The sequence below is a fragment of the Pagrus major genome, chromosome 11 (assembly GCF_040436345.1).
Source record: "Pagrus major chromosome 11, Pma_NU_1.0".
NCBI lineage: Eukaryota > Metazoa > Chordata > Actinopteri > Spariformes > Sparidae > Pagrus > Pagrus major.
Window position 1 is genome coordinate 2,133,957 of NC_133225.1, and position 22,740 is coordinate 2,156,696.

Sequence of the window (22,740 nt, forward strand, 5' to 3'; positions counted from 1 at the left end):
TTCATCCAAATGTTTCCTTCATTTTGAGCAAGTCTCCAGAAAAGTGAAGAAAAATCAGTGTGGTTCAATCAGCTGCCGCTGAACCTAAAGAAGTGGGTTACGGACATTTCATTGTAGATTTTATTTGTTAGTTCATGTCCCTCAGAGAATAAATTGTAGTAACTTTGCCGATATACTCTGGTCTGCACAGAAATCTGTTTTAGGAACAATGTCAAATGAAATTAGGTCGTCTGACAGTGAGGTGAAAAGCTCACTCTGTGAGGAACATGACAACGGCTGCACAGCTGGGTTTTTGTTTACTGATAACAGCTAAGATGCAAATAAAAGTTTCAAAAAAAGATTTTTTTTGTTACATTCCTTCAGATCATATGTTCATTATGAAGCTGACATATTACCGTATAAAATGTTAATTACTAAAAACATGTGAGCCTGACTGATTCAGTTGACCCATATGTGCTGATACTGGCCTATCCCAGAAATATACAGCGTATATGCAGGGATTTTAATGCACAAAAAAATGCTTTGGATTATTTATAATTATTCAATGCAAAGTTGGGTTTACTGTTTCAGTGCACTGATGTTACGTCTTATTAAACTGTAAAATATCCTGCTTCCATTACATCTATGTCGGCTGATATATCGATGTCAGAATATTTGACTTCCTAATAACGGTATAATAATAATAATGCTTTATTTTTGGATAGGGACAGGGCACATTAATGATGGGTGTTAACATTATCAGTATTGGCCCCAAAAATCAAGTCGCCTCCAACAGTCACTAAAAATGCAACATATTTTCAGGTCTGACAACCTAAAGTCGATGTCAGTCTGCAGTGTTGAACCCTGCTGTTCAGTTTAGCAAATATTAGTGCTAAGCTAACTCTCTAAATTATAATGGAGAAAATGGTAAACAATGCCTGCTAAACATTAGCATGTTAGCATTTTCTATTAAAATGTGCTTAAAACATTTGGATGAAAACATACTGAGACGACAAATGAAAAGGTAAAAATAGAAGTAAGCTCTGATCTGCACACACACACACACACACACACACACACACACACACACACACACACACACACACACACACACAGTCTTACTGGAGGTGGAGGTGTGGAGCTCCTGCTCGCTCCTTCCTCCTCTTCATCTTGTGTCCCGGGACAAAAGGCTCAGCTGTAATCTTTAATAATCCACCGGACTGCATCGGCTCATCTGTCCATCAAACACATTCTGTACTGATCCCCCGGGCAGCTCCACGCAGACCCAAAAACTGTCTCGCAGTCAGTCCTCCATGACTCAAACCCCTGACAGCACTTTTATATATAAAGGAATGACCAGAGAGTGTGAGTGTGTGTGTGTGTGTGTGTGTGTGTCACGTCAGCACCTGCTCTTATCTACACACAGACACACACAGTTATGTGAGGTATCTGGGGTAGATTGTTCTCCACCAACAAGAACAGACATGCTGAGTCACAAACCAACAGACTGCCTCCAAACACACAACGACACTCGGTGTGTGGAGCTACGTGCAGACCACACACACATTAATCTGAGCTCGGTAAACAAACTCGGTGTGCATTTCACAGCTACTCGTTTGGGATTTCTGCCTTCTCATGTTGTCTTCCTCTGGATAATCCAAAGTAAGAAGGTCGGACACTCTTCCTTCCTCTTCTTGCATAAAATATAATCCAATCAAAGTCAGAGAGAAGTTCTGAGTGGTTCAGTGAGAGGCAAACCGATCCGTCGCGCTCAGACTAGTTGCTCGCAGCGGACCTTCAGCTCCTGCCAGACAAAAGGCTCAGAGGGGACGCCGCCGGCTGCACATCCCCAGGAACAGAGTGCCTTCCCTGGACACGGTCCGCCCTGTTAATCCCTCTCAGTTCCTGGAAGCCTCAGATTGTCTGATCGCTGTGATCAGATGGGAGGACTGACCGAGTGCTCAACAAACAACTGAGAGGGAGGGAGGCAGGGAGGGAGGAGGGGGAGAGAGGGGGAGGGAGGTGCGAATATGAAGACAGAAGGGAAGCCTGAGATGTCCTCTTCACTCCTTCATACTCATTATTTATAGTTTTTATTGTAAAAAGAAAAGTAATTTAACTGTATGTTCAAGCAAACTACAGCTGCTGACTCATGTAGGAGCAGATACTTGACGTGATAACTTATTGTTCTAACTTGAAACCTCTCACGTTAAAACAAGATATTTCATGTTAGATTATCACGTTTTAACTAGAGGCTGATCAATGCTCGATTTTTGGAGCCAATGCCAATATTAGGGAATAATAAATTCCCATATTGACATATCGCACAATATACACACATTATTTTATAATGATCCCTCAAAGTATAGTTATCAAACACTTGACAATTTTGTGAAGTAAACTTTACTGGGAATATAACAACTATAAATTACTTCCAGACACTATGAAGCTGAAAGTTCAAGCATTGATCATAGATGAAAGCCTAAAAAGGAAACTTCTCATCCTCCCTGTGACACATGAAGTCAGAGGACGCTGTTATCAGACCATGTAGGAGCTGCAGCTGTCCTCCGAGTGTCTGTCCTGGTTTCTGAGAAGCCCGGGGACACCGCTGACCCTGATGGGCTAAATGCAGCTCACATGCCAGATTGTTAATTCATAAACAATGAGCTGGATCACACACTGATCTGACGAGGGTAGGGTTACACACACACACACACACACACACACACACACACACACACACACACACACACACACACACACTCACACACAGCTAATGTGGAGTGATTACTAAACTGACGTCGCAGCAGGACACGAGATTGTCATTACACGCCAACCTGGACCTGTGTGTGTGTGTGTGTGTGTGTGTGTGTGTCTGTGTGTCTGTGTGTGTGTGTCATGACAGTCTGCTGCCAGGTTAAGATGAATCCTTGAAGCAGTCATTTTTCCTGAAGGTTGGACTCTGTCCTCGGCCTCACTGAAGCCCATCAGCAGAGTGAATCATGTAATTGATTTATTCACGTGAGTTTTAAAAGATAAATTAAATTACAAACAACAAGTGTCGTCTGTGTCCAGAGTCATGTTGTTCATCTAGCGTGTAATAAGCTGTGGGAAGGAGGTCAGTTTGTTGTCCTGTTATTCCTGCATGGGAACAATTATGTAACCGCTGTCAGTTAATATAATGACAAATATATATTGAGTCAGGCAAGTCAATTTAAAACTGGTGGATGAGGATCAGTGCAGTATCAGTATGTGGAAACAAAATAGTCTCAAGCGGACGTTACTTGCGTTTTTTAAAAATGATTTAGTGACTATAATGAAAAATATCTGGTGGGTCTGGATTTCCTCTGGTCTTTGAAGTACTTAAGTACACTATTGAGGTACTTTACTTGAGTATCAGAGGTGGGAAGTAACAAAGTACAAATACTTTGTTACCGTGCTTCAGTAGTTTGTATGTTGTAGTATGTTTCAGGTATCTGTACTGTACCTGAATATCTCTGTGACTCTCCCTCTCTACATCTGAACACAAATATCGTATCTGCAGAGATTTTCTTATTTTCTCACTTTGTTGCTGCTCGGGACGCTTTACCAACCCAACATGTGGCTGTTTGACGTCCTGGGAATGAGACTCAACAATCAACTATCTTTGTGGTGCGTTCAGGAACAGCTGGGACAAATCCTACTGAATCTGAGTACATGTCAGAGCCTGTACTCTATTACTTTTACTGGAGTAACTTCAGTACTTCTACTTTTACCAGAGTCTGTTTTTACACAAGTATCTGAACTTCAGCTGGAGGAGAGGATGTGTGGACTTCTGACACCTTTGTTGAGTGTATAGTTTACTTCAAGTTAATTAGAAAAGAAAATAGTACTTTTTGTTTTACTGCATTAAACTGACAGCTACCTAAAATTGTCTTTTTAATGTACAACACATTGTTTTACAGTAAATTAAACTATTAAAAGTAGTTTAAATGAGCTCCACCTCAACCAGATTGAACAATAAAATGCTGCTTATATGTTTAAACAACAGTTGAAATAAAATGTAATAATGTAGCCCACAGAACGAGCTGTTCCAATGATGCTAGATAAAACATTGTGATAAAACCCTCCAACAGTGTCAAGCAGTGTCTGACCATTGGAAGATATACTTCTTTGTTTTATTCTCTCTTCTTCTCTTCGTGTCAGCAGGAGACTCTCTGTATCTGAGATGTTGAGTTGCAGCCAGGTCTAAAAATATGATTTAATCTGATTTGTGTGGGCAGCAGGCGGAGATTAAAGAGGAAAACAGGCACTAAAAATACAAACACAGAGCATGGCAGCAGTAAATCAGTGAGAGAGTGAAGCAGAGAGGATTGTCTGTCTTTGATTTAATGATCAGAGACAGAAGACAGACTTTGTCTCAGAGCCATCACTTCCTGATCCGTGTCCATTAAAGAGACAGCAGGACGCCGCCGCCGGCCAACTGCCACTTCCACCAAGTCCACTCAGAGTCTGAGAGGCTTCACAGCAGCAGGCACGCACGCACGCACACACACACACACACACACACACACACACACACACACACACACACACACACACACACACACACACACACACACACACACACACACACACACACACACAGATTTTAAGAATGTGATAAAGAAGCTTTAAATCTTCAGAGAGCGATCAGGGACAAGTGGCCTGTTTTTACTGAGAGTTTGGATTTCAGCTACAAATTCACTTTTTTATGGTTTCCATTCCTGTTATTATCTCGTTGGATCCAAAGAGTTTAGTGATTGGAAAAATGTGGTTTTCTTTGCAGAAAACCTTTGAATGATTTATACAAAAGAAAACCTTCATAATCTCTCTCAGTCCATTCAGTCAAAATTTGCTGTTATTCATTATTTTTATTTATGCGCCTCAAAGCTCTGTTCACCAAATTTTATTTCCTAACCCGACAAACTGTAGCAGAGACCTTTTCTCAGAAGGTCAAGGTGTTTCACACTGTTTGTATTGATTGTGCAAGTACTGCTCCAACAAGAGTTAAGGCTGATTGACGCACACACCTGATACTGGTATCAGAAATACCTAATGTCGTCTCGAGCTGTGGTGATTTCTTGTGCGTTTCTGTGGCAATCTTGGTGTTATCCCAACGCTGTTTGCCATTTATCTGTTGGATAGGGTAACCAAGTGCAGCAACGTCACTGCTGGATATCAGTGAAACTTCAAGCGTTATGTGTCATTAAATGCAACGTTGGAGTGGAGAGCTGAGGTCACAGCACTCCTGATGGATAAAAACTTTGTCTGGTAGTGAATGAAGAGAGACAAATAATTTATTAATCCTGAGTGAATTGTGTCATGAATCACACATATGATGTTTGTCAATTAATTAAAATCTCATGTAGTTTTGTGTTAAAGCGCTCAGTAACTACATCGTCTCACTCGACACACGTCACCAACACCAACATGGAGCCATGGATCACAATAAATCTGCTCATATTGACAACTGCAGTTCTGTGAAAGGAGAGCTGGTTCTGGTTCAGTTCTGTGAGCTGCCGATATACAGGAGCAGCTCTACAATGTTTAATTTATGAGACGGCGTCACTAACGAGGCTGTTGGCTGTGTCGTCTTTATAATGACGTACTTTCACAGTCTGATATTTCATTAGAGACTTTATTGACTTGGAAGATTATATTTTAAATTGACAGACATATCTGTGATTCATGACACAATTCAAACAGGATCAATGCATTATTTTTTCCATATCAAGGTCCAATGGGGTCCACCAGAAGTGGACCGGCGTGACTTCAGCTCTCTATACGTCAAGATGCGGGACCCTGATGCACAAATTAGCAACAAAGATGTTACGTTAGCTAGCTAGTTAGCTACAGTGACATCAGCAAACGAGTAAACTTCTGATTATTTTTCAAAAATCTTCCATTTGGAGGTCCATGTAGCCCGAACACTTCGCCTTACCCCTCGATCCCAATGAAATCAGGACACCCTGTGCTTAGGGCTCAGTTGTAGGGGTAAGTAAATGTTTCCACCATGAACCGATTAAGCATGAACACAAACACTCGTACTTGACTCGTACTACAGTTCACAGCTGTGTAGTGAAGCTGTGAACCTCGACCTCCGCTGCTGAAAGAACTGACCTGCACCTTATCTGAACCCTGTGACCCTCAAACTGTAACGATGAACCTCGTATTCATCAGCTCAGACTTTTGTTTCTGAACATGTAGAAACTTTTGAAGCAGGACAATAAATCAGCTGGCGCACACACACACACACACACACACACACACACACACAGATATAAATAGGTCTGCATCCATCCACAGTGGGATGCTCAGCTGTTCTGCTGTACCACACACACACACACACACACACACACACACACACACACACACACACACACACACACACACACACACTCAGTGGCTCTTCAACTTTGTCCTTTAACCCTTTACTGGAAGCTCTCTCTGTACAACCTGAGGAGGATTAACAGCTGAGACAAAACACACACAGGACTGTGGTTTCCCGCTGATATTTAAAGGACTAGGAGGTGAAATTTTAGGCCGACAACAGCAGAGGCATCGTCACAATATCCATTAGAAACACACAAAGACATGCACACATGCTAAAATCTGCAGAAACTCAAAAGTCTCCACAGAAATCAGCTGATAAAGATTCAATGCTTTAAGGTGGAGCATCAGCTTCTCTTCCACCTTTATTCAAAGACACCTCCTGATGACGTGTATATCTGTGTGTGGTTCATTGCATTGCACCGTCAACGATTTTCCAAACCTCTGGAAAAACACAGCGCAGGACAGGACAGGCTTCTGATTGGACAGAAGACAGAGGGGATGATGGGTACTTACAAGCTGCCTCTTCTGGGAAGGCTCAGCTCCTTCTGAAAGACACAGAGAGAAAGAAAGACGATTATTTATATGTTCACTGTCCAGCCAATATTATTAACAAAAACACAAGTCATTGTGTTTATGACTCACGATGCAGCACTGATGTAGTTTATAAAGAGTCAGTACAGCTGTTTGACCAACAGGTGTCGCTGTGACATAACATGAACGAGCAGCTTCAACATCAGAGCTCATGTTTGTCCACTGGTCAGGTGTTTAAAGTGTGTTATTGTGCTTAAAAGCTACAAAAATCAATCCCATTCTGTTTCATGAACTTGTTGATATTAAGGCTTTGCTGCTAAATCTAATTTTTAACATCAGCGATACAATGACACAAACAAATATCTGTTAAATATCAAAAAAAGGAGCCTCATCTCCACATCTGGAGCTGAAATAAGAAAAGGCTGAAGGTTAAAGACCCCGTTTCACAACCCAACGTCTGAGAAGGTGAGTTTCTTTCATGCACCTGAGCTGCATCTTCTACAAGTGACCACAAGGGGGTAGAGGAGAGTCACAATCGTCATCAGGAGCTTATCTACTGTACAGTAGGTGACAACTCAGCTGTTTGGCTTACAGCTTGATTTAACAACACACAAGCCTGGAAGCACGAGAGTTATGAGAAGCCACCCGCCTGTCGGCCGCCTTTGAACCTGAATGTGTGAACAAAGTCTTCATGTGAAGGAAAGTTTACACTTTGTTTTTTTTTTACAACAGCAGCAGAAAGGACGACAAAGAAAACGCAACACGCAGCTCATCTGTACACAACCCGTAACCTGACAGCTCCTGTTGGAGAAAACAGACCACCGACATTACAGCCTTCCTGGAGAGCACCATCTGGCCAATAGCACTAATCATCTGTGTGTGTGTGTGTGTGTGTGTGTGTGTGTGTGTGTGTGTGTGTGAGTGTGTGTGGTTGTGTTTGTGGTACATGGATGTTGAGACCGGGTGTTGCCAGGTTCCCAAAGTAGGTCAACAGCTGGTTTTACTTTGAAAAGCATCATTAACACCTTCATCAGCATCCATCAGTGAAGCAATACTTCATTCAGAATGGACAGTTAACTAACACACACACACACACACACACACACACACACACACACACACACACGCAAGCTTGTTTTGTTCAAGTAATGATCCAAAAATTGAGAAAAAGATTTAAACTGTTGCAGATTGATTTTCTGTCGATCTTAATAATCGCTGCAGCTCTGAAACTGATTTGAGTTGCTGTGATGCTGCGTTCAGGTGCAGTTTTACTGGTTGTAAAAATGACTTCCCTAATCAGCTGTTATAATGCAGCAGCTTTATAAAAGCACATGAAGAAGAAGAGGCAGCTTCTGGCCAGTCGGAGGAAGACCGGCCTCGTTCATTTATGATATGAAGTGTGAATTTACGTAAAATATGCGGCTCTCTGATTAATTAGACGAGCTTCCCGCGCTCACTGAGCACGTGCAGAGCACTCATCTCTGTTTCCGACCGGGTTTTATCTCTCCATCACACTCGAACAGACTCTGTGCTGCTGTGTGGGACGGCTGGGTCGCCCTCTATCTCCTCATATCTCTGCGTGCTGATAAGCTAATGGACATAATGGAGTTTAGTTGGAGCACAGTGAGTGGGTGGGTGGCTGTACGGCCGGGGTCTGTGTGTGTGTGTGTGTGTGTGTCCGTGTGTGTCCGTGTGTGTGTCTGTGATAACATCAATCAAAATTTTGCTCGTTTTCATTTGACCTCCCCAGAACAGAACCGCCAGAAATGAACCAATTAGCTGCTGTGTGTTTGTGTCTCTGTGTGTGTGTGTGTGTGTGTGTCTGTGTGTGTGTGTGTGTGTTGCTGCCCGTCAGACTGGACCCAGTGATGCTATTAGTCCTGTGAACAGATGCTGTCCAGACCCAGAGGAAGAGGAAACGGTTTGAGAATCAGAGGAGAGGCGGCGACCTTTTCTAACCCTCTCAGCTGTGGGCTGCGTTCCCGCCGCAGGTCTTTACGACTCGTTACAGACGAGCAGTGAGAGTTTCTGTTCGCCTGTTCTGTGTGTTTCCTCTTACAAATGCCAAATGTGATTAGACTCAAAACAACGACTAAACTTTACAGGCGAGCCAGAACGCAAACAGCACAGAGATGACGACAGAAGGTGGAGGCGAGATGAACCACATTTATTTACTTCATGTACATGTTTATTTCCCCCAGTTCTTTTCATCCCTCTCGATATATTATTTTTTTTTACTGTGGCTTTTACATGTTTTTCTTTATGTTGATGCCAGAGAGACGTTGAATGGCTGTTGCTATTGAGTTGCATTCTGGGAAACCAACACTCAGGATATCTCGGCCTCTGATGCTTCATTATTCCCACACTGTATTTTAATCTGACCTGCAATTCTATGGAATAAAAATACTAAATCACTGGAGTTTGCCTTTGATTTGAAGATTAGTTTTAACATTTGTGATTTTTAAAGTTTACTTCCATTAAAAAATGTGTTTTGCTTCTTATTAACTGTCTCAGATGTTTGAGCCTCTCTCTGGAAAATGATGCATGTGCAGAGACTTTACATTCATCTGCTGAAGGAAGAAAGCGTCTTAATGCTCACCTAAAGGCATGATTTTGTGACATCACAACTAGTTTGGAGCCAATCATGGTCCAGTATACAACCTACACAAGTCTGCAATGATGCTGAGGATGGACTTCTTAAACTTTTGAACGATTTTTGCACATTTCTATTCTTGAACAGATGTAGTTCTTTAGTTTTTTATGTAATTTAATGTTAACATGTGTGAAAGCCTGTGTGAGGAGGACCTCTAAGACTTTAATCCGGAACAATGACAGCACAGGTTTGTGTGGAAGAAGCAATATTAACAACTGAAAAATAAAAATGAAAAAATATATAAATAACCTCGAAAATATTGAAAGAAAACTGACAGAAAACTAGAACTAAAGAGAAAAATACTGTGGTTGATCCAGTGGGAAGTTACTTCAACAGGCTCTTTAGACTTTCCTTCCTCTTCTTATGAACCTCTTAACCTCTCGCTCATCTCCTGCCTCCCCCCTCTCTCCCCCCTGCCTCACCTCCTCAGTCTGACTCTCCCGTCTGGCTCTACACCAGAACAATAAAAAGAAAACTAGAGATGGAGGAGAGGAAGAGAGTGCCGGCCTGTATAAGTACCTCGTGCTGGTATCATCCATCCGCCCACACACATCTCTGTAATGTGAAATGATGCTCGTCTGAAACCCTCCTCTGACACTTTATTGTATTACACTGTGTGTTTTAGTGTGTGTGTGTTTTTATGAGTGTCTGTGTTTCTGCTGCTGCTATCTGAGCCCTGAGGGAGGACGTTCACCCCGAAGCCACCCCGCAACAATTACCCAAGAGGGAGAGAAAAAAAAGCTAATGCCCAATATAAAAACAGACGTATACACACAGACACACGGCGGCCTGGTTGTGTTAAACAAACCAAACAGGCACAAAGCGAGCGGTGATGAAATTATCTCCAGTGACGGCGAGAATAAGAGGAGCAGAACACAAAGCCTGAAGCAATCTGCCCGATGGAGGACGGGCATCGATAATACGCTTCATGGCTGAGAGAGGAGGGAGGAGAGAGGAGGGAGGAGAGAGGAGAGAGGAGGGAGGAGAGAGGAGGGAGGGAGGGTGATGTGATTAGAGAGATGGAGGGAGAGAGGAGAGGGTGAGTGGAGGTAAAGAGGCTGAAAGGTATCAGCTCCATGTCACAGCCTGAGGACGGAGAGTGGTTTGGGTCGAAGACTAATTCTTGACTCGAGCCAGGATTTGTTTTGGATCAGAATCCTACACAGAACAGAACCAACCTGTAGAGCTGAATCAATCTGTTTCCATCTATGACAGTAAACTGAATAGGACGTCATTGAGGGCTTTTGGACAATCTTCTGATTTTATAGACCAAAGAACTAATCAATTAATCTAAAAATAAATCAACAGTGAATATAATTGTTAGTTGCAGCCCTAAATATGATGAACTAGCTTACTAATCCGCTCTGTGGAAGACGGCTTGTACGGGATTAAGACTTCAGACGGGTGAAGTTTTGAACGCAGTGCAGGGGGATGAGAGATGAGATCATTACGTACATGTCGTAATGCTTTCTTGAAGTTTTTTAATTCCATCCAAAGACTTACATGTAAGCTTCAAGAGGAAAGGTGTTTAAGACAGAGCTCCGACCGGCCGAGGAGGAAAAAACTGCCCCGACACACAACAAGCTACATTCAGCACTAAGTAAAACGAGGAATAAGTGGGAGAAGCCAAAAGAGAAGAAGTGTTTGGACATTACAGAGGAAATAAATGAACTGTGACAAGAAAAACTCCCTGGTGGTTTTCAAAGAAAAAGAAGGAGACCGTAAGGAAGACGTCAACTCCAACTGACTGTAAACAGACACCAGAAATAAAGTATCTGCTAAGAGGAGCTCGAGACGTGGAGCATGGACGCTTGAGAAGCTTTGTTCACAACACACAGAGAGTGAGCTGGAAGGAAGGTCAAGAAGAAACGTGGCACTGCCAGAGGGAACCAACCTGCCAGATAAAACCCATCCACAGTCCAAAACAAACTGGAACTACACAAAATCAGCTCAATACGTCCAAACTGAGAGACAAACGAGGCTGTCAGCAGGTGACAGATCACCAAACATCACAGGCAGTCAGGAGGGAATCTGTCCCAGACCCAAAAATCTTGATCAAGAACCGCTCTGCAGTTACAGAATAACTTCCTTTTAAAACCCATTATAACACAAAACATACTTGCAGGACTTTTTAACCCAGTGAGCCCATTAAAGTGATTCATTATCATGGAACACAGACAATCGATGCACTAAATTGGGTCTCAGCTCTGACAAATACGTCTATTTGCCTCGTGTTCTTTGCCAGCGTTTCTCCAACAGCTTGCTCAGATTTTTATCAGTAAAGTTTTCAAAGTCACTTCTTTATGCAGGTATAGAAAAATGTTAACTTGGCTTGCAGGGGTACGATTCAAGCCGAAACAAAAGCTTGAGAAAAAGCTGTAAAAAGGTTTGATTTTTCTAAATATTTCACTTTAAAATAAAGACTTTCATTTCCAAAAAACACGTTTTATAATTAAACCCGAACTACGACTGTAGCAGTGGTTTAAAGATAATTTACGAGTTTTAATTACAAATTAAACACTAGTTCGGGGGGATGATCACACAAACACAGACACAAACACACACACACACACAAACACAGACACACACACACACACACACACACACACACCATGATCGTAGAAAAAACTCTCTGTCTACCAACAGGCACAAACACATTCAGCAGCATTTATCCAAGAAACAGGCCTCCAGGACACGAAAGCATCAAGAGAATAGATGTTCGTCTGACTGTGTGAGTAACAGTGAGAGTCTGTGTAAATGTCTCACCAATCTATATGTACAGTGCATGTGTTTGTGTGTGTGTTTGTGTGTGGGGGGTGTATTTAGCCGCTCCACCCAGGGGCCCGATCATAATAACATGTTTTAGTCGAGCTAAAAACACGCAATTAACGGGAGGATGCAGGGGAGCCGGGCTCCACCGGAGACAATTAGAGCTGCAGCAGCAGCCGGCAGCCAGAATTCATTATCAACACTGTGAATATTGATGAGCAAAAAGTGACAACAAAGAGACTCCGGGACACACACACACACGGACGCACACACACGCACGCACACGCACACACACACACACACACACACACACACACACACACACACACACACACACAGGGCAGAGGCTCAGAGGCTAATGAAACAACACTGATATTTAGTGTGTAAATTGTTCAGTGCATTACATGCTACATGCACAGCAGAACAAAGAGAACAAAGTGATCCACTGTGACAGGAAAAATTCTGCTTTATTAAAACGTCGCTCTTTTTTCTCACACACAATTATAACAGCGAAACTTTAAGCCGAAAAAGATTTCAAATGAAATTGTTCCAATTAGCGGATTAATTTGCTCGTGAAGGCAACATTTCCAATTGAAACCCATCTCGTCAGCTCTGACCTTTGAGGGGAATCCAGAGAATGAAGGAAGCTTCACATTAGCTGTGATTCAACATCCATTCTTATTACAACGCTGTCAGAATATAAACTATCCGACAAGAGAGATGTTGAAAGGTCTGCAGGAGATGATGGTGCAGAAATATTGTCCGGTTGGCAACTGCAACGACTAGCTAGCGTATTAGCAGGTAGCTGACTAACTTCCTGCATCACCAACAACACTACGATGAAAACCATATGTCCACTTTTTGGTTTGATCACTACAGAGTACTTAAAAATCTATGAATGGAAACTGAATCAATGAAAAACCATTTAAGTCATTAAAGGCTGCAACTAACGATCAGTGTTTCATCTCGTTCTGTCCACAACCCAAAGATCTTCAGTTTACTCTCATCAAGAAGGAAAGAAACCACAAATGTTCACATTTAACAGGCTGACATCAGAGAATCTGGACTATTTTCCTTAAAAATTTGTCAAACCGATTAATTAATTATCACAATAGTTGGTGATTTAATTAAATAGTTGACAACTACTCCATTCATCGATTAATTATTGAAGCTGCTGGTACTAAGAGCTTTAATTTCCCTTCGTCATACTGCCTTTTTATTGACAAAATCATTTTTTAAATTATTTAAAAAGTCATTAAATAAATAGACACTAAAAATAATTATGAGATGCAGGCACACTGCACAATAGAAAAACTAATCACAGGTCTGACAGAAGACATTTCTGAGCACTCTCACACATAATTATCGTCTGTTGAGGACTTAATTCCACTTTGTATAATCAAATGTGATAAACTGACCTGTTTGTAGTTTAGTTTGTAATTAAACCTCAGCAGCGACTGAAAGGAACAGACAGACAGAAGCTCTGTAGGGATGTTGATTGTTATTCTGCCATATGTGGGATTTAGTTTCAGTCTTTCTGATTATTTTTAGAAGTTTTTATGTACTGAGACACGAGTCTGACTAATGATACAGACTTCACTGTGCTATAACACACAGGAATCTGCATTAATTACAATAAGATGTATTAACCTCTCAGTGGGCTGGTACAGAACGGAACAACAGCTCAATATCCTCGTTAATCTCGATCGGTTTAACGGCTGCTGAAAACTGTGTCATTTACATTGTGTGGCAACACAACGCAAACAAAACTTACTGATGAAACTACTGTATATTCTCATAAGATCATGTAGTTTAAGACATAACAACTTATGGCTAATTACTAATCGTGATGTGCTGGTCTCCAGTATTTCAAATAAAGGCCTGGAACCCTCTGCAGCAGGGTTGGTAACATGGTGATTTAAAAGGCTCCCCACCAGAGAGCACAATTAAGAGGCGTGTCCCCTCAGAGTTGCCGTAGGGCCTCTTGTTGTTGTTTGTGATATGTGGGGAGAGGAAATGAAAAGAAGTGTGTTGCTGCTCAGTGCACTAACCAAGACACTCTAATTTGTGGCAGCAGTGTTTGTTTTCCTGCGGGCTGCTGTTTCTCTCAGTCATACACAGTTTCTCAGCTTAGCTTCCTTGGCTAGTTGGCCGATGTTGTTTTATGCATATGAGGCTGAACAAAGCGAAGTTGAGGACACGTGGTGCGGAGACGAGGACGCTTTTAAACCCGGCACAGGGACGCATGTCGGTGGTAACGGGAGATAGTTCCCTCTGCAGGGAGACACAGCTGGAGATTCATGTCAGAGCAATGGGGGGAAACAGCGGCGGCCACAGTGGTGAGCTAATACTTGTGTTGCTTACAACAACACTGAGGGGACACACTGCCTCAAACTTGTGAAAAATGATGTCATCGTCCATCACGATGTTTCACTGTAGACATCGTCATATGATATCGCCCAACCCTGCTCTGCAGTTGAGATAAATCAACTAAATGTGTCTCTAATGGTTTACTGTGTTGTAAGTTGAACAGAAGCAGTTTACCTCCACATTTCTTTATGAACACTTTGATTAAACAGATTTCCTTACAAAGATGTTATCTCCGTCTCCTGCCCAAAGGGATTACAGATAAAAATTAGCTTAAAGCTAACTCTGGTACTGCTTTTGAAGCAGACACTGAAAAAGTAAAAGTGATTTCTTTTTTTTCAATCCACACTCGCCTGTGACATGATGCCATAACGCTGGAGATTCATGTGAGTTCACCATAAAATGTAAATGTAGTGCTGTGTAGTGAAATACAGGCCTCAGCAACACACAGCTGCTCTAAGTGAATGAGCTAATTGTCTGGTGGAGTCCTAATGAAAGCTCTGCTGCTGCTTAACGGCCGCCAGGAGAGACTCTCCACCACACAGAGAGGCCCACTGGGACCAGTAAGGCTCTAATAGAGGGGCGGGAGTGTACATGTGTCTGTCTTGTACTGTGAGTGTGTGTGTGGGTGTGTGTTTTGGGTAAGGGGGCACAAGGGTGAGTGTGTTTGTGTCTCAGGATAACACACTTTACTATCAGAGAGCATTATAATTTGCCTGGGCCACACACTGACACATTAACACAACTAATCTCCATTACTGGGTGAGAAAGTGTGTGAGTGTGTGTGTGTGTGTGTGTGTGTGTCACCAGGGGGATGACATCCATTTGGGCTGGCTTTTAATCTCCTAAATGAGCAGATATAACTCTTCCAACACTAATGCCACTAACAGCCCATTATTGTGTGTGTTCACTTAGTGAGTGTGTGTGTGTGTGTGTGTGTGTGTGTGTGTGTGTGTGTGTGTGTGTGTGTGTGGTAATGTGTAGGTAGAGGAGGATCAGTCATTATATCACTGCTATAGATTGTGTGTGTGTTTTAAAGTAAAGTGCAGCTGTGACCCGTCAACTTAAAACTCTGTAGGTGAAATGATTGAGGGAGAATTAAAGACGACCAGTTTTAATCTTACTTAAAAAAAGTAATCTTAGCTGACGGCAGCTGGAGCCCAGAACATAAGGCTCTTCATCACTGTCGTCTGCTTAACAAGTTCATATACATTTTTATTTTTAAGAAACAAGATGAGCTGAAGACTCAGATGTTTTCTTAGTCCCTCGCTGCATGCATTTTCCTCTAATAGATGATTGTGGCTGAAGATTTGTTGCCTTAAAAGGCAGCTGGACTCGTGAAGTTATCTTATCTCGTAGATCCTTCTAGCCAGGCTTCAAGCTACGAACTTGTGGTCGAACACGTAGAGTTTGAACCAATCAGTGTCCTCTGAGAAACTACTGTCGGATGTACCGACGGTTGTAAAACTGAGAGATCTTTGTTCTGTTACTGTCATGTGTCATGTGATTGATTTTCTGTGATCCATCATCCATCCATCATAACATGAGTTTTTTTATATTTCAGTTTTATTTCTATAACTTTTGAACAAAATTAGGACACAGAATCATCCTGATATAAAGATGTCACAGATCTACAGTAAGTTCCTAGTGGTCAAAAACGGTTTCCACAGCTTTCACCTCCTTCATCCCTCCATTGTTTATCTACAGCTGCACCATTCACTCGTCAGATCACTCCACACACACTTCCTGTGACGCTGCAGGACATCCACATGTGCAGCTGCGGAGTCTATCGAGCGGACTGACGGAAACCCAGAAGTGTACAATTATCCAGACAGAGTGTTGGTGCTCGTCCCCTCCACGGCAGAGACGACCTGCTAATTAGTTTGAGCTATGAAGAACATCACCCACACACACACACACGCACACGGCTGAAAGGAGCTAATCTGGCCTCATCAGCTTGTCTATCATGGGTTCCAGTAGGCCGACACTTCCTCTAGCGAGATGCTAAAGCCGCTGTCAGCGCCAGCAGAGAAAACAAGCTAATCCTAATTGGAATTTACACATTCAAATGAAATCTGCAACGCCTCACTGGAAGGTTTTATCTGCAGATAATACAGACGGGGAGTGGCAGGGTGGAGGGGAGATGGATGGAGACAGAGAGAGAGCGAGAGAGAGAGAGAGAGAGAGAGAGAGAGTGTGTGTGTGTGAGAGCAAGAGAGAGAGAGAGAGAGAGAGAGAGTGTGTGTGTGTGTGAGAGCAAGAGAGAGAGAGAGAGAGAGAGAGAGAGAGAGAGAGAGAGAGAGAGAGAGAGAGAGAGAGAGAGACTGGCAGGTGGATTTGAAACAAGCCTTCCTACAATAATTAAAACAAAGAGCTGTCTGGTGTCTGTTTCAACATGCTGAGCTGCACTGATCCACACTGGGACTGTGTATTCAGCATCCACGGTGTGTGTGTGTGTGTGTGTGTGTGTGTGTGTGTGTGTGTGTGTGTGTGTGTGTGTGTGTGTGTGAGTGAGTGAGTGAGAGAGAAAGCGAGAGAGAGGGAGAGAGTATTATTATATTATATTAAAAAATTGACCAGTTTCAATGGTCATTTTTGCTGACACAGATATCAATAAAGATGTTTTTAATGTCTCTGTTCTACCACCATGTGTCTCACTGTTAAAAGGAGGTTAGAGTTCGACCTGACGGTGAAAAACAGTCAAAACAAGAGTTTAAAAACAACCTTCTGTGTTGAGTTGGACCCTGCTGTGCACCGTTGTGATCAAATTTATCTGCGAGGAGACTTTCAGGTAGAAAAACGAGCTGTATGTCAACTGGTAGCATAAAGCTAAAATACTAAAGTTCTGAAAAGCTACATTTTGACACGTGGACCCTCTGAAAGACCAGAACTTATAAACACATTATGAAGCAGGACCGGCAATGAGGCCAGTTTAACGGGTCTCTTGGAGCCCCTGATGGTCCAGGCTCCAGGGCTGTGGCCTAATTCAACCAGTTAATAATCCAGCCTCCATGTGCTTACACCGGTTTTGAATGCCACAGAGGACTGTATCAGACAGTTTGGACACTACTACTGATCAGTGGTTAAATGTGGCAAATGTATAACTCATCAGGCCGCTGAAAATTATTCAAATAAACAATCTGAGAGGGGAGAATGACTCTTAGATTAAACTTTAGGCTTAAATAACTAGTGTTAACTGTATAACGACCTCATGCCAAAATCTTCTTTAACTCACTTTTCTATTTCAATATTTATAACTAAATCCTGTTTCTAGAGCAGCAACAGTGACGTTTTCATGCCGTCACGTTAGCTTTGCTGCTGCCTCTTGCTGTCAGACATGAGTCCTGCTGCCCGATTGGTCAGATTCACCAGGCGTCACCAGCTTTTTGAATTCTTTAGAGTGACTTAACTGGACCAGAAATCATGAACTTATCTAAAAAAAATATGGACCTAATATTCAAAACGCAAACAGGTTGGCAGGTCTGAAAAATAATCAGTCCGTTCATCCGTTCGATTCTGTGTCAGCAAAGTTGTTTTTGAGTTAAATATTATTAAAACTAGAACGACTGTGAGCAGGTGTAAAATATCATATCTATTATAGATTTAATAAAAATGAAAATGAAGCTGCTTGATTGGACTGTGTGTGGCTGCAGGCGGTGTGTGTCCTGCAGGGTGTGAAGCACTGAACTGTGGCCCGGCGTCGGCTCACTCGGCCTGATGGGAATTGTTCCTGAGTGACAGAGGTGGGATTTCACCTCCTCCCCCCTTCCTCCCCTCTTCCTCTTCCTCCCCCCTCCTGCATACACGCTGTAAGATCTGATGCACTCCAGCAGCTCGTTTGAAGGAACAGAACAAACACTGACACACGTGCACGCCGGCTGCAGCTTCATGAAAATGTGCAAAGTGGTTTTGAAAACGAGGTGAAGCTACCTCACTGTGATGTGTGACCCAGATTTCAGCAGAGCGCTCCGACTGCAGGAAAAGACCTCTCTGCTGTTGTGAATTCATAAAGGCAGCAGGCTGTGCTCTCTATATGTCAGACGAACAAGGTGATCTGCACTGAATGTATGGAAGAAATGAAGTCATTTCCATTCCTTTGTGTGTCTCTCTCATCCCTCTGCTCTGCCCTCCCTGGCTTTCTGCAGTTTCAGTTTATTATCAGGACACCAGATGAGTTGGCTCCACCGCTCCGCCTGCCATCGCTCCTTCATTCAGCCCAAAACTGCTTCAATTTGCACCTTTCTGCTGTAAACCCCCCTCACGTCTATCACTGTGCACCCTCCCCCCAGCGCCTGATCCGACAAAGACAAGCTGTAACACTCCTGCTGGGTGAACTTCCACCAATAATAACCCAAACACTCACACTCACGATCGGCTGCAACTAGTGATTATTTCGTCTTTCAAACAACACCAGACCTGAACAAATCTGTCATGTGTTTTCAGGGTTTCTCCGTTAGCAGAGACAAATGATCTTTAAATCAGAGCTGCAACGACTGGTGGATTAAAAGATTGAAAGAAAATTAATCTCACAACTATTCTGATAATCAATTAATCATTTCAGTCCCTTTTCAAGCACAAATTTCAAACATTGTCTGGTTCCAGCTTCTTAAATGTGAAGCTTGGCTGCTTATCTTTGACATTTCTGACAGTAGATGAAGAGTCTTTGGGTTTTGGACCGTTGATGAGCGTTTTTCACAATTCATTAAACAATTCATAGATTAAGCATGAAAATGATCAGCAGATTGATGGATAATGAAAATTATCATTAGTTGCAGCCCTACAGACACTGTAGGAATTTACTACACTTTAATTACATTTAAAATGATAAGTTATTGATTATTGACCACTTGGCGTTGCCTTGGCCTGATCAGCCGTTCTGTTCTGTACATGAAACATCTATTGCATGTCTTTCCATCCTGGGTTTCTTCCACCTTTTTTTTTTACCCCGGTTAAAAGTTTTTTTTTTTTCAATGCGGCACTTTCCTCACTTGAATTGAGGGTCTAAGGACAGAGGATGTCGCTCACTGTGCATATTGTAAAGCCCCTTATTTCTGTTGACTGAAAGTACAATATGATCAAAGCAGCCCAAGTCAGTGTCAAAGAAAATAGTCCTGGCTTTTTAAAGTGGTTGCAAAACGTCTTAATATCTCTCAGTGGAGAGTCAGGAGAGAAAATGCTCCTTCAGTAAAGTAAAGCTTTCGCTTTGGATGGATTAGGTCTCATTTGGACCAATTTTTCACCTTGAAAAGCAGCTAGACTTGCAAAATCACGTGATCATGTGATCTCATGAATCCATTTTGCCAGGCTTCTAGCTATGCACTTGAGGCTGAACCAATCAGTGTCCTTTGACGAACTACTGGCAGCTACAGGTGTGATTTAGATGTGACAACCAGGGAGAGAAGCGACTGTTTGAAAACAACAATGACCTGAAAAGGTTAGTGTAGCTGCTATAGCATCAGTTCTATCAGAACTGGAGAGTTTATTTCATTGAAAGAAGAACAAAGATCGACACTGAAGGCTTTCTTGATGGAGAACATGTTTTCACTCTTCTCCCGCCTGGTTTCAGCAAGAGTTTGGTTGACCAACTGTTGATCTGATTGTCTAATTAGTATTTTGCCTGACCTTTTCCAAACAGTTTCTAGCTGTGCCTTTTCAGATAGTTCTGTGTAACAAACCATCTGGCACGTCAAGATGAACCAATTTTTAATTCTCATTTGAAAGAAGCCCACAATGCAGTGAGGACGCTCATGTGAGGGCAAGAAAAATAAAACTCAGGATCATCGGGCCGAAAAGTCGAGTCAGGCTCCAAAGAGTCTAATCAGAAAGATGCGGGTACAGATTCCGAGCAGATGACGGTATTACACGCTTGATTTCTACTGTTTACTTGTGACCGCAGCGACAAAAGATCAGGAGATTGTCACCGTGATAACTGTGCGAGGTTACATAATTCTGTTCCAGCCTGAAGCAAACTGCAGTGTTGACATCTGATAAGTCTGTTACTCACCTGGACGCATGTTTTTCACGAGTCGCACTGATTCACAGATCTGACTCCGTCTCATGTATCACACTCAGAATACACACACACACTCAGAATAAAGGAGCTGTATAAATCTGAATTACACAAATTGTTTCAGATTATCATCATGATCAATGTATTTCAGCTTTATATTCATACAGCTCCACACAGTCAGCCCTCGAGGATTCCTGTGTTCGTGGCCGCTGAGCAGTCAGAGGATAAATGCTTCGCTCTGAGGTGGAGAACGTGTTGATCATTCACTGTGCGTGTCCACGTTTACACCGACTGTTTTTGAGATATGAACCTCGACACTTTGAGCTGCGTGAGCAAACTCTTCTAACATCCAACATCCACGTCACTGCCCACCCAATTTTACTTGCGCATAAAAATAAAAAAAAGTTTCGTAAAAATAAAAGCAGAGCGATGAAGAGAAAACCGGGTGATGAAATACTGAAGCAAGAGAGTGGGAAAAAATTCTGTTGGAACAGATGAGCAGTTTCTGTAATGGGATTAATCACACTGGAAGAAAATGAGAGTGAACAGAGTGAGGAAGAGGAGGAGGAAGACTAATTATCAGAGACGAGATGAGAGAGAAAGAAAGAAAGTGAGACAAAGAGGAGTTTGATAGACGGTTACAGAGGAAGATGATTCCCTGGAGGGGAAAGAGTGACATGTGATCCGTCTGGATGCTCTTTCATTGCCTCGCCCTCGCCCTCCCTCCTCTCCTCCCCCGCCGTGCTCTCAGACAACCCCGCACCCTCGCAGCTCATCTTCATTGTTAATGCTGATCTGCTTACGGCGGGCGATGCTTCAGTGACGGGTGGGTAGCCTCGAAAATTACAGATGAGGAGGGAGATACGAGGAGTACGTGGGATGGAGGGGGAGCAAACATCGCTCCGCACTCGAGAGCAGTCGGCCACAGAGGACCTCAGTAATTATCATCATCACTTATACAAACCGCTCTGATTTTAGTTCTCATTTAAATCAGGGCAGCTCCCTCACATCTGGGAGTAAAAATCCAATTAACGTCTTCTCTGGTTGCTCCGGAGCAAAGCAATCCAGCTGCCTGATGGACATGTGATTTCTGTCTTCTGTCCTCGGGGGTGTTCACCTCATCCACTTGTATCGTCGCTGTGCGGACGTGCATGAAAACCTGCGTAACAGCTCGATTAAGACCAAGTTCAATTCATTTCAATGGAATTGCCAACAAAGATGAAGTAAATTCAGTTTAAGCATAAACTGCTCCATTGATTGGAAACATTGAGTGAATGATATCTGGGATTTTTTAGTAGATAAAGATAAAGATAAATATAAAAAAGGTTTGTGATATGTGTGTTAAGAACAACAGCATCTAAGTCATTAACTTCTGGAGGAGGTGAGGCTTTGTCAGCACAACAGCGGTGCATGTGTGAAAAAACTCAGCTGGTGCCTGTGTATCGATACTGAAATGTTTTCAAATATTCAGAGAAGATATACATCAATAATTAGATATTTTTGACAAAACTAGTCTGTAGTCAGTCCAAGCCAGCTAACTTCCAGTTTAGCGCCCAGCTAACTCCAAAAAAGATAAAATGATTTAATCTTGCTTCTAGACTTTTATCACATCGAATAGCTCAAATTATACAACCTCCCCGCTCCACCTGTTTCATCAGGACGCTCGAATGAATGTTGCTGTGCTGCTTTCTGGGTTGTAGACATTTGATCCGTTGTTGATATGAAACATATTGATTATTGAAGCTTAAACTGTTCCTGTTCCAGCTGTGATTGAAGCCGTTACACAACATTTTGTGAAGGAATGTTTGGCTGTAACCACTTTTGAACTGAAGACAGAAGATAGAAAAGTTAACAACGGTCTGCGGTGCCCTGTAAATGCAGCGTGAACCAAAAGAGCAAATAGGTTTTTTTTATGTTGCTCTTTATGGGAAATAAAGAAATAAATAACTGCTGTCTAACAAATAAACTGAGCGCTGCTGTTTGTTGTTGTTGTTGAGAGGAATAAAGGGTAAGAAAAGAAACGAGTGTCCGCAGGAAATAGGACTGATGTTTAGTGTGTGTGTGTGTGTGTGTGTGT

At 42.4% G+C, this 22,740-nt stretch overlaps 1 protein-coding gene across 2 annotated transcripts in view; it reads right to left on the reverse strand.

The window, feature by feature from the left end:
• mast2 (microtubule associated serine/threonine kinase 2) overlaps window positions 1-22,740 on the reverse strand; it is a 170,336-nt gene that overhangs the window by 59,898 nt on the left and 87,698 nt on the right. For both annotated transcript variants that reach the window (XM_073476039.1, XM_073476038.1), the window contains exon 4: window positions 6,847-6,878. In XM_073476039.1, the coding sequence (XP_073332140.1) occupies window positions 6,847-6,878 (32 nt within the window). The remainder of the gene's footprint in view (window positions 1-6,846; window positions 6,879-22,740) is intronic.